At 35.5% G+C, this 12,759-nt stretch overlaps 1 protein-coding gene across 1 annotated transcript; it reads left to right on the top strand.

The window, feature by feature from the left end:
- The first annotated feature begins 1,569 nt into the window (after positions 1-1,569).
- On the top strand, positions 1,570-12,389 carry rhcgb (Rh family, C glycoprotein b). Its single transcript, XM_043228718.1, has 11 exons — positions 1,570-1,813; positions 5,520-5,712; positions 6,119-6,269; positions 7,016-7,163; positions 7,393-7,559; positions 8,151-8,288; positions 8,927-9,063; positions 9,677-9,801; positions 10,129-10,202; positions 10,294-10,367; positions 11,533-12,389. The coding sequence occupies exons 1-11, from the start codon at positions 1,591-1,593 to the stop codon at positions 11,561-11,563; spliced, it is 1,461 nt and encodes a 486-aa protein (XP_043084653.1). The 5' UTR covers positions 1,570-1,590; the 3' UTR covers positions 11,564-12,389.
- Positions 12,390-12,759: the final 370 nt, after the last annotated feature.

Genomic DNA, 12,759 nt, shown 5'->3' with positions numbered 1-12,759 from the left:
AACTGATGGAGAAGGGCTTTGGTTATAGTGGTGACCAAGAACCTGATGGTCTCTCTGTTTGAGAAATCTGCAGACGGACAAACTTCAATGCGACACTTCAGTTCGGGCTTTTATGGTGGTTTGGCAAGACATATTCCTCAGGTAGGACATATGAAAAAAGCTCAGGCTCTTAAGAAATAAGGTTCTCTGTTCTGATAAACCTCAATTGTAAGCATGCTCATCACCTGTAGAGTACTATCCCAAAGTAAAGTACGCTGGTGGGGCTGACTTTCAGTGGCAGGGAACGAGGAGACTCGTCCAAGTAGAAGCAACACCAAGTGCAGCCAAATATTGAGATAAACTTTAAAGGAAACCCGGTCCAGAGCATTCAGAAACTCAGACTAGGCACAAGGTTCATCTGCCCCCATCCAACCTGACAGAGCTTGAGAGGTGAGGAGAAAAGTGGCAGATAATTGACAAAGCTTGTTGCATCGAACATAAAAATTGTTTTAAAGATGCTTCAGGAAAGATTCAGCTAAGAGTATGAATACTTATGCAATTCGATCATTTTAATTTTGAACAAATTTACAAAGATTTCTTGCTGTATGCATGCGTCTGACAGACATTGCATTTGATTATATTGATTTTATGTATTTTATTTTACTTTTTCATCTGCAACCTAACCGACCCGACTATGTCCTCCACTCATTTGTCGTGACAGGACCAAGTCAAATAGCCAATGGAGACAAGAAATGGTGAGTTTAAGCAGGATGTGTCCCTTGTCAAAGCTACAAATATTCACAATTACAGGGGAAACACTAAAAATTAATGGTCTTGTCCATGCATGCAAGGACATATTCCGTCGGTTCAATGAGTAACCGGTTCGGCCCACCTACGTCCAACATGTCCACTAAGTCAATGCCTGAAGAAAGAGAAAGGTAATAAGCATAACAGTAAAACATTGCACGAATAAGTGCATTATGTGCCGGTGACGAAACTAGTGAAAGTTTAAAAATACTCCACAAATGTGTGTATGTGTGTAAATCAGACCCAGATCCCATATTTTTGTTTTTCTATATACCCAATGTCAGGCTAACCTTTTTTAAATTTATTTGAGAAATGCAATTTACATTATCTTATAGCTAGCTAGTCTGGCACCAAATGTTATTTTAAATTGAAGCACTAAATAATATAATGCTTTTACAACGTCACTTGGCACCTAGGTTTATAGTGCTCTTTTAATTTAGGAAGTAGCCCTAGCTGTTAACTTAGCACGCGGCCGAATGATTTCCCGCGTAAATTACGCGTTTAAATGCGTGCTCCGACTCGCAACCGCTGAAAAACGCAGTTTGGACCGAACAGATTTACAACAAATGAAAAGTTTTAATCTTGCTTATCCGAACTGGAATATTTCTGAAACAACCTACAGGTGCTTTAAAAATCCAGAGAGTCGTCAATTAGCAGCATGTGGCACGAGCAATCAGACGTTTCTCGCGAATGTTTTCTCTTTTCCGAGGAGGCGAGGAACGGAGGCACGGACACACCTCCGCGCGCCTGCCGCGTTTAAAAGCGCGACTGATGCGCGTTCGCGTCGCATTACACACTGCAGTCATGGGCAACTGCGCGGACAGCTTCAGCATCTGCGACCAGCCGAAGAACACCAACATCAGGTGGAGTTTACCCGCCGTGTGCTTCGTCTGGCAGCTGTCTATGATCATACTTTTTGGGGTGTTCGTGCGGTACAACGTGGAGGCAGATACTCACTGGGTTGACTTCAGAAAGGAGAATAATATCACAAGTGATGTCGAGAATGACTTCTACTTCAGATATCCAAGTAGGTGCACGATTCAGTTTTAATTAGTGTCTATCAAATGGTGTGTTCATGGAGGTTATTATTATTATTAATACAGCTTTTATCGTTTGTATTTTTGTTAAAACACGTTTGTTTTGCAAATGAGTGCCTATATGTATATTTTATTATAATTAAAGATTTTATTATTAATATTTATTTTGACATTTTACATTTACACCTAAAACAGTTGTTTTGTAAATGTTTTATATAAAATATTATGCTGTCAGATTAGGTTTTTGTTTGCATATGTGTGCGTTTTGTGTATATGTACATACACGTACAGCATATATTTGTATGTATATGTGCATATTTATATTCATATTCAATTTTTAAAAATGTGTATATATAAATGTAACATTTTTATAATGTGTATATAAGCATGTGCATCTTTCATACATGCACAAAAAAACTTCAATTACAGGTAGGGTTTACACACACACACACACACACACACACACATACACATATATATATATATATATATATATATATATATATATATATATATATATATATATATATATATATATATATATATATATATAATTATTATTATTATTTTTTTTTTTCTTTTCCTCTTGATTTATTATAAAGTATATGTAAGAAATGTAGTACTTTATTGCACTGAAGTATAAAGTATAGCAAGTCCTGAAGTATAGAGCTAAATTATTTAAATGCCTATATAGTAAGATACAAGTTAAACAAGTTGGTATAACAAATAAACAAAGCAATCAGTTTTTTTGAAATGGTTAGATGTAATTTAATACATTGTTTAAGTTTTATCCAACACAGACCTGTAGTTAGTCTGAATTTAATTGTAAGTCTGAATCGCTCGATGCACAGCTCTATTTTGACATCGGCTTGTCAGATGATTCATCTGGTTTCCACTCTTAATTATAATTCACAGCGTAATTTAACGGATTCCCTCGCATGAAAGGACATTCCTGAAACGGTATATTTGGACGTTTGTTCATCTTAGACGAACAAAACTTGTCTTCTGTTTGTGATAAATTTATAAAAACTGAGCAAATGGCGCTCTTCTTCTAGCGCAATACACTTGACCGGAAATGACTGAGTTGGCTTATCTACAACCAGGAAGTGACCAATTGCATATTTATTCTCTCTCTCTCTCTCTCTCTCTCTCTCTCTCTCTCTCTCTCTCTCTCTCTCTCTCTCTCTCTCTCTCTCTCTATATATATATATATATATATATATATATATATATATATATATATATATATATATATATATATATATATATATATATATATATATATATATATATATATATGTATATATAAAGCAGCAAAAGCAGTTTTTGCTTTTAATCCGAAGCCATTAAGTCCATTTTAGCCGAAACCGTGCACTGTATTCAGGTCAGGTGCCGAGGCTAATTTCACTTTGAAAAGATGAAAAAGTGTTGGGGTTTTTTTTGCCTATGTCACAATAAAAGAGAAATCTGGCCATGCATGTGACAAAAACACATTTTCGATTAACTTTATTTTTGTAAGTCACCCGTATTATTATCACTTAATCAAAACAACCCGGCTGCAGTTTGATTGATATTACTCGGTATGCACAATAAAAAAAAACCATGATTTGGAAAATAATAATTTAAATGAGGTATTGAGGTTTATCTCATACACTTGAGAGCCCACATACCTCTTTGTGCACAAGGGACTGTCATTTTACTACAAATGTTCTTTCGGCGACAGGTGGCACAGGGGGAGGTAGGAGGTTCACTTACTCATTGATTATGTAAAGATCAGTATCCTTTGTCATTCTTTGAATCTTTGAAGGTGTGGTTGAATTCTCCAGTCATGTATACTGTAGATATTCAGACTTCTGCTCAGACGATCCTCTTTTCTACAACTACCGACGCCGCGAGTGTTGGGTGACATGCGCTGCATGAAGTCGGACGCAAACCATTGTTTGCAGACAGATCGGATGTCCCTAAAACGCATTTAGTCGTGGTTGAGGTGTGACCATCAATGCAGAAGGCCCCTTGAGGAGCTCATCTTCTTGCAGCTCTCACTTGTAGGCCAGACTCGAGCGGTTGATCGTGAAAATGTTTTATGATGGTGCAGGGACAGGGCGGGGTGCTTGTCACGAACACAAGAGCGATGGGTGATATGCGTTATATAACTAAAATGCATTGTTTTTTTTTTTAACGTGAGAATTAATACCGCTCGATATGCCCGAAAACCAATATATCGCGCATTCCATATCTGCATTATGTTGAGTTGCCTGCCCCAGAAAATGTGCTTTGTGTATAAATACGGTCCAGGCAACTCCAGGTATTTGTTAGTGAGGGAGAATTCATTTTTCTTTGACCTGGAGTTTTGGCAGCTCCTGCATCTTCGGTTAAAGCTATTCAAGGTGAAGCATCATGCCAGGGCCAGTTCAAAAGAACAACTAAATACTGTCAGTTTCTGGAAGAACAAAAGGCCAGCCGGCTCAGTTTCCCTGTGCAAATAAGGGCTTGTTCGGAAAGCACGGCCCTGTCTGTTGTCATTAAGAGTTCTGTGGTGTCACCAGCATCTGTATGTCCTTGTGTTGTTGTGCATTTCTACAATGGAAGAAAAGCTAGAACATCTTCACAATAAGCAACCCAACCCAGTCCTCTTCTAGGAAACCGACATGTGGTCGCTTTTCAAGTCCGCTACAATGTAGTCAAATTCACTTCTGCTTTGACCTCAGTTATGCCACCGAAAGGCTCGGGTTACAGATTGAGACTTGGTAAAAAATGTCCTTAGTCATGGTGATGCAGATAGATATTGTACATTTTATGGTTGATCATTTTATTTCAGATGTGTTATTGCCATGTCGTCTATAGTGTTGGTTTAAAAAAAAAAAAAAAAAAAAAAAGGGGGGTCCGGGACCCACAAGGGAGGGCTAAGGGGTCTGTGAGAACCAAAAAACAAAAGGTTGGTATTTTTAGGGCTTTAAAAGTTCAAATGTGCACTAAAATATGTATAAATTAAATAATAAATACATTTATGTTCATCAAGTTTGGTCCGTATTTATTTTTGTTATATATAAATAATTTCGTATAATATGCATGTGTTTATCCTCATTGCTATTCAGTTCAGAGTCAACGTTTTTTTTTATTTTATTGTTTTTAACGTCCATCAAATTTATTATAAACTGGCTTTATAGACAGTTACAGATGATTGTGATTTCAAATAAATGCTTTGGGTTTTTTTTTTTTCTTAGAATACTGAAAAAATTATGAAAGTTGTCATTGTTTAAAAGAAAGAAAAAAATCAACAAACCTTTTTGGAAAAAAAAAATTGATAAGCAAATCTGCACACTGAAATAGTTTTTGAAAGATCATGCGACACCGAAGACTGGAGCGATGACAAACTTTCTTTAAAATTATATTAATATCTTGCAGTTACGTTACTGTTCTTTTTAAATGAATAAAATAAAGAAGAACAGCTTGTTGAGCATAAACCTTAAAAAACATCTTTCAAAAACATTAAAAATATCTGCCTGCCCCAAACATTTGAAAAGCAGTTTGTATAAAAATATGTACCTGTAGAAGTATAATGTAACTGCAGCTATGATTTACTGTAAGAACAAAATTGGTTTACATCCTTGGCAACACGTTTTACTCAGACTGATGTTGTGTGGTCAATCAAAACCATAGCGAGGATTATATTTATGTTTTTTCATTTTTCTGCAGGTTTTCAGGATGTTCACGTCATGATCTTCGTGGGCTTTGGCTTTCTCATGACCTTCCTGAAGCGCTACAGCTTCGGCGCCGTGGGATTCAACTTCCTGGTGGCGGCTTTCGGCATCCAGTGGGCTCTTCTGATGCAAGGCTGGTTTCATTCCCTGGACTACACCGACGGAAAGATCAAGATCGGTATAGAAAAGTACGTCACTTCTCATTCGTGAGAAACCACGCTTGCCAAAAAAAACCCCAAAAGCAGTACTCCTACACCAAAATGAGCTGATTTGATCATTTGTTTGCGGTTTAACGCGCAAAATAAGTTGGAAGTTGGCGTTGATGGCTTACAGGCAAACCAGTTTGTTGTTTATCTCAGGAATGAAGGATTTGTTTTGCGTGTAAACAGTAATTAGAAAAATAGTCCGACAAACAAGAATGTGAATGATCTTGCTGTGTGGATGCGGGCGACCCTGTTTATTTTGTAATCAGCGCTTTTTTACAGTGTTTGCTGTCAAGTAACATATAGAAGTAAAATGTTAGTGAATTATATGGAACACAAAGGGTGCAGATGTTAAGTGGTGGGTTTATTTGAGGGCTTTCTGTGTGTTCAGCTTGATTAATGCAGATTTCTGTGTGGCGGGTTGTCTGATCGCCTACGGAGCCGTTCTGGGGAAGGTCAGTCCCGTTCAGCTGCTGGTGATGACCCTGTTTGGCGTCACGCTGTTCGCCGTCGAAGAGTACATCATCCTGAACATCCTACATGTGGGTCGCATCCTTATGCTTTTTTTTTTTTTGTTGTTGACTTTAACAAGCACTCTATAAAGAAACGATTTAATGCAATTCTCTGCACGCTTGAATTCAGCAAATTTCATGCGGTTTGCTAAAGACGGGATGTGAAGGGACAGGATTTCAGTGAAGCTAACTGTAAACTTTTATAAAATATTATTATTATTATTATTAAATAAGATCAAATGTAATATGCAAGTAATATATATTGTAAATATAATATAATATAATATAATATGTGAAGTGAATCAAAACCTTTCATCAAAGTTGTCCTAAAATCTGAAAAACAAGTTTTATATTTTTATATATGTTTTATATATTTATTTATATATGTATATTACATAGGCAGATATGCACACATAATATAAGATAATAAGGTATTTAACCAAAGTATCTATAATTATTACAAATGTTTTTCATACATTGTTCAAAGGTTTGAGATTTTTGTTTTGTTTTATTATATATTATATATATATATATATATATATATATATATATATATATATATAATAGTTTAAGATGGCATGCATTACATTTAGCAAAGTAATAAGTCTACATAAGATTTATTATACGCTGAATTAAATATTTTTCAAGATTAGAGTATGTTAATGTCTCATAGACAGCGTTAAGCATTTATTCTGTCAGTTTATATTTACACAAAATGTATGTTTCGAGTTCAAATGAAAGACTTAACTTTTGTTCAATGATTCAATCGATGTTAGGCCAAAGATGCCGGGGGCTCCATGGTGATCCACACTTTTGGAGCTTATTATGGTCTGTCCATTTCGTGGGTTTTGTATCGGCCTAATCTGGATAAGAGCAAGCATATGAACGGGTCTGTGTACCACTCAGATGTGTTTGCCATGATCGGTAAGTCCATTAATCTTGTTGCAAATGTCGGACAATTAGCTTGCATTACGTTTTAGTCCATTAATCTTGTTACAAATGTCACACACTTAGCTTGCGATATATTCTGTTGTCGAACCGCCGGACATTCTTCGCAAAAGCTTCCAACGCAAATACAGAGATGGACGCTGATGCAAAAATGAACTGAAGGCTCGGATATTGTTTGCGAATTGCAATCTGGTGTCCCGTGCAGGCACCCTCTTCCTGTGGATGTTCTGGCCGAGTTTCAACTCCGCCATTGCCGATCACGGAGACGGTCAGCACAGAGCTGCCATCAACACCTATCTGGCCTTGGCCTCCACCGTCCTCACCGCGGTTGCCATATCCAGCCTGTCGGAGAAAACCGGGAAGCTAGACATGGTAAGCTTCTGCCCATTTCTTTTCCAAATTACAAGAATTTGTCAGTGAACAGATTTTATTTTTGATTTGATTTAACACAAGATCATGGAGGAAAAAAAAAAATATAATATTTTAAAAATGTGGCTTCCAATCCAGTAAAACTTAGAAATGGTAAGCATCTTTTCTTTTTTTTTTTTAGCAGACCAGATTCGCCAAATCACAAGATCAGATAACAGAAAAAAAAGCATTTTTTATTTTATTTTAGTTTTTTTCACATAATCATGAAAATTTTTTTTACATTTCTTTCTATTTGTGATGTTAATGTCATGCAAACAAAAAATATATAATATAAGATAATATAATATAAGAATATAATATAAAATATAATATAATAATAATAATAATAATAATAATAATATAAATAAATGAGTATATTGTCATTATTTGGGTTTTGTTGTTGTTTTTGTAACTGTTATCCAGCGAATGCAATGCCATGGCAAGTCATGAAAAATTAATTGTAATTTTGCATATGCAATTTTGACCTACATGTGGCACTTTTCATTTAAATGGAATTAAATGGAATTCATTTTTTTTTTTTTATCCCTCGTCCAGGTTCACATCCAGAACTCTACACTAGCAGGTGGGGTTGCTGTAGGAACAGCGGCTGAATTTATGCTGTCGCCGTACGGTGCTTTGATTGTGGGTTTCTTCTGTGGCATCATATCCACAATGGGCTACGTTCATTTCTCGGTGAGTCTTGCTGGTCAGATGAGTTGGTTTTTTTTTTCTTTCCGGAGTTTTCTCCATCTAGACTGTGACCTTTTATGCCCTGCCCTTACAAAACAGTAGTGTACTTCAAGTTTATTTTATTAAGTATACTTATGTAAAGTTCAAGTATTTATAAGTTTACTTCATGTAGTAAGTATACAAATATAAGTATACAATTAGTATAGTCGTAAATGTATATTTCAATAGTCCTAAAGTTAACTACTGTTATATTTAAAGTACACTTGGAGTACACAACTAGTATACATCAAAGTTTGTAGCTTTTTCTGCAACTGTACTAAACGTGAACTTATATGACAGTCTGCTTATACTAAAAATGCTACTTTAAGCATTTAATATGTACAGTCTCAGTAAAAGACTAGTTTTATATCGCAATATATCTGCTTAAAAAAACATTTTTGCATGCATTTATGTTTTTTGAAACAACTGAAAGTTGCATAAGTTAAAATAAAAAAGGAAATAAGTTTAAACTATACTAGCAGGACACTTGAATAAGCCTTTTCGCAATGGTATGTTTCTTTAATGATCGATTTAACTCCATTCATTTGATCAGTAGCGCTGTCGATGATCAATAGAAACGTGTCGTTCTCTCTACTCCTCAGCCGTTCTTGGAGGAGAAGCTGAAGATTCAGGACACCTGTGGCATCCATAACCTGCACGCTATGCCAGGAGTCATCGGAGGAATCGTGGGTGCCATCTCAGCCGCTGCCGCCTCCACAACTGTTTATGGAGATCTAGGGTTAGTAATCCAAAAAAGAGCTCTTCTACTTCACCTAAAACAAGTTTAAAAGTATAGTTCATCCAAAAATGAAAATTCACTTCAGATGTACTTCACTCAATAATTAGCTGAGTTTGTTTCTTCATCACAACAGGACATCTGTAATTTGTAAAACTCGCCAATGGATTCTCTGCAGTGAATGGGTGCCGTCAGAATAAGCTGATAAAAGCATAAATAAAACACAGTAAAGTCTCCAGTTAACCAATTCTAGTTTCCAGCGTCTTGTGAAATGAAAATCTATGTCTCTGTAAGAAATAAATCTATTATCTATGGCTAAAATACTTCTATATATGTAACTTATATTCTGCATAGAGGCTCCTGTTTCAGCCAGAAGCGGTGTTTTTCACTTTTCGCGACGTTAACCGGATCACTTGTGATGTTTTTTTGTTTTTTTTTTTTATCAGCTGTTTGGACCCTCACTCTGACGGCACCCATTCACTGCAAGCTGCATTTCTCCAAACACGTTTCTGCTAAAGAAACCGACTCGACTACTTCTCGGATGACCTGACGAATTTTTTTCGCATTCACAAAATGTATAGCATTCGGCTCTAATAATTGCCTTTGTCTGTTTCAGGCTGGAAAATACGTTTGACTTCGTTGGACCTTTTGCCAAACGCGTACCCACTATCCAGGGCGGATATCAGGCGGCAGCGCTGTGTGTGGCCTTGTGTTTTGGAATCGGAGGCGGCATATTTGTTGGTAAGAGACTTTTGATATTAATCCGGCTTAAGTGCATATTGCGACGGCTTCCCGTTTTGTGCAACAATACTTGAGAAAAGCTTATTTATGTGAAGGGCTTTGTTGTGATTGTTTGCCGTGTAGTGGCACAGGTGTGTTATATGTAACATGAAGTGTAGGATGACATTACCTAGTCAGTCTTCCTAATGGGTTTGCGTTATGGGTTCGGGCTTACACAAAAGCACCCGATCTTCTCCTGGGGTGAATGGCCGGGGCGTGTAGGATTTCGGTTTGTAATGGAAATGTCACATTTATCATGTTGACATAACTGTATTGTTGCCCGGACAGGCCTGGTTCTGAAGCTGCCCATCTGGGGCGATCCTGCCGATGAGAACTGCTTTGATGACGAGATCTATTGGGAGGTCAGACAGTTTTTTTTTTGTTTTTTTTTTCATTCTAGCTTGATTTAAATAAGATAGTAGGTTATCTATTTATTTCCGTTGACCGTTGCAGGTTCCTGAAGACGAAGAAAGTGTTCCTCCCATCCTGGCCTACAACAACCACATGGTCCCCAACAAAAATGACGTGTGAGTACTGAAATACAACACCGAGCCCACTGTTTAAAACGAGGTGCAGTTGTACTTTTTCTTGGTTACTGGCTTGTTTGTCAATTCCAGACGTTTTTTAATGGCTAATGAAAATTATATATGCCATCCTATAATTAGTTTCTTCGGTTAGATGAAAATATCCACCAGGGGGCGCCTGAGACTCAAAACACTAAGGGACTGTTGAACAGGATCGTTTTTGTTTTTAGAGATATAGATGCAACAGTTATGAAAATGCTAGATATGCATAAAAGCCACTGAACAATGCACAGTGAACGATAATGCACAGTGAGATTACATATAAAATCGTGCTTGTTTTAATATTTGTAGAATTTTGTTTAATAAAATATTAAGTAATTATTTGTGTTGTCAAATGATTAATCTCTTTCAAAATGTTTTTGTTTCATTTATGTGTGTACGTATAAATACACTTATACAGTAAATCATTTTTAGAGGTATTTACATGACATGAATTTACATTATTTACATGTATATTGTATGTGTGTGTTTATTTTTATATATATATATATATATATATATATATATAAGCATGCACAGTACACACATTATTTAAACAAAATTATTTTCGATGCAATTAATCATTTAAAAGCACTAGTAATTGTTGTAGTAATAAATTTTATATATATATATATATATATATATATATATATATATATATATATATATATATATATATTTTATATTATATATATTTATAAAATTTTATATATATATATATATATATATATATATATATATATATATATATATATATATATATATATATATATATATTTATTTTATTCATTCAGAATAAAGTTTAAAGTGAAAAGAAAATTATAATCATATTATCATACAAATTTTTATTCCTTTTAAATGTTTTTTTTTTATGTAATATTGTTGCTATTAGTTAACATGTTTTTATATAGCTTCGTAGAAAATATGAATGTTATTTTGCTAAAAAAAAAAAAAAAATGAAGGCAATCGAAGAGCCTGAAGAGCAATACTGGCCAAAAAAGTTATGATCACGTGACATTAGGAGTCAATTTGCTCTCTCCGCCACAAGGTGGCGCTTGTTGACCGCATTGAGTTTAGCAGCAGCGAAATCTACCTGGAAGCTGAAAGTAACTCATGGTTTCTCATTCAGGAGAGAGACGAACTTCGTGGAACAGCATTAATACAAGGACTCAAACATCTGCTTTCCTGCTGCTCTCCCTCAAAATAACAATACTCACTACCCGCCAAAATCACCAACCGAGGGACTTTCCTTCTGCTTTATATGAAGCACATCTACAATATTTTTATGATGCAGAGAATACATCAATTCATGCCAGCTGAGATGCAGATATCTGCATGTGATATGCAAATGTCTGCAAATATCTGCATGTCAGAATTAAGATCGTTCAGAATGATAAAAGATCAGTTAATTTATTTTTCTTAAAAATAATAATAATAATAACAAAATAATGGGATGTTTTCTGATTAAAGTGACTTTTCCTGTGAATGTGTACAGAAGAAAATGTGACCAAAAAACCTCGAAACCTCGAAGCTGTTACATTTTTAATGGAAATGATTTTACAGGTGTTAATTTCATCTTTTGTTACCCGAGCCTTCTTTGATCTTTATAATGTAACTGATTAGTTTTTTAAGATTAGAAATAGTTAATTTTGTAGCCGAAAGTCCGTGCATTGTATCCACATTATTTTTAAAAGCAAAAATCTTTTTTTTTCCTGATGTGCGTGTCCATGTCAATCAGCATGCGTGCATGACGTCTCTAAATCAAACGTTACTCATTTTCTTGATGCTTTAACAAATTTGTCCAAACCATAGCAACAGTGTGATACGAGTATGTAAATATTCCTAAAATGTGTTTCCTTTTCATATGCATTTAATGTTTTGTCTTTTGTGTGTTATCTTTGCTTTAATATTCTGCAAAAGCAAAGAAACCAATATTAAACCTTTTGACTACTGTCTAATTTCAGATTAAATTATTATTGTGATTAATACGGTAGCTTTATTTGCTCCTCTCCTTCTCTGCACAGTTCTGCACTTTATATAAATGCATTTAACCGAAGCTATATAGCACAAATCACACACACACGCTCTTCAAATAAGTCCTTTTTCAGTTTGTGCACTTTTAGGTTGGTTTATCAATATTTATTAAGCGCTACAGAAAGGATATTTCTACCCAGACTGTGTAAGCATGATCATCGAGGATTCGGGTTGTTTTGGGCCAGTGACCATCTTTATGTGTCTTGTAGACTGACGGTGGGGTCAAAGGTCGTGACATTCGCTTGTCTGGGGTCGATTGGTCGATGTCAGAGGTGATCGCGCCACATGTCTGTCCCATTAAACACAACACCAAACAGATAAC

Source organism: Puntigrus tetrazona, chromosome 25 (assembly GCF_018831695.1).
Source record: "Puntigrus tetrazona isolate hp1 chromosome 25, ASM1883169v1, whole genome shotgun sequence".
In the NCBI taxonomy this organism is placed as follows: Eukaryota; Metazoa; Chordata; class Actinopteri; order Cypriniformes; family Cyprinidae; genus Puntigrus; species Puntigrus tetrazona.
This window is presented reverse-complemented; position numbering and strand designations above follow the sequence as displayed.

Coding starts and splice junctions, on each gene's coding strand:
- rhcgb (XM_043228718.1), top strand. CDS start 1,591: ATGGGCAACTGCGCGGACAGCTTCAGCATCTGCGACCAGCCGAAGAAC. Junction 5,713..6,118: donor ATCAAGATCGGTATAGAAAA/GTACGTCACTTC, acceptor CTGTGTGTTCAG/CTTGATTAATGCAGATTTCT. Junction 10,368..11,532: donor GTCCCCAACAAAAATGACGT/GTGAGTACTGAA, acceptor TTTCTCATTCAG/GAGAGAGACGAACTTCGTGG.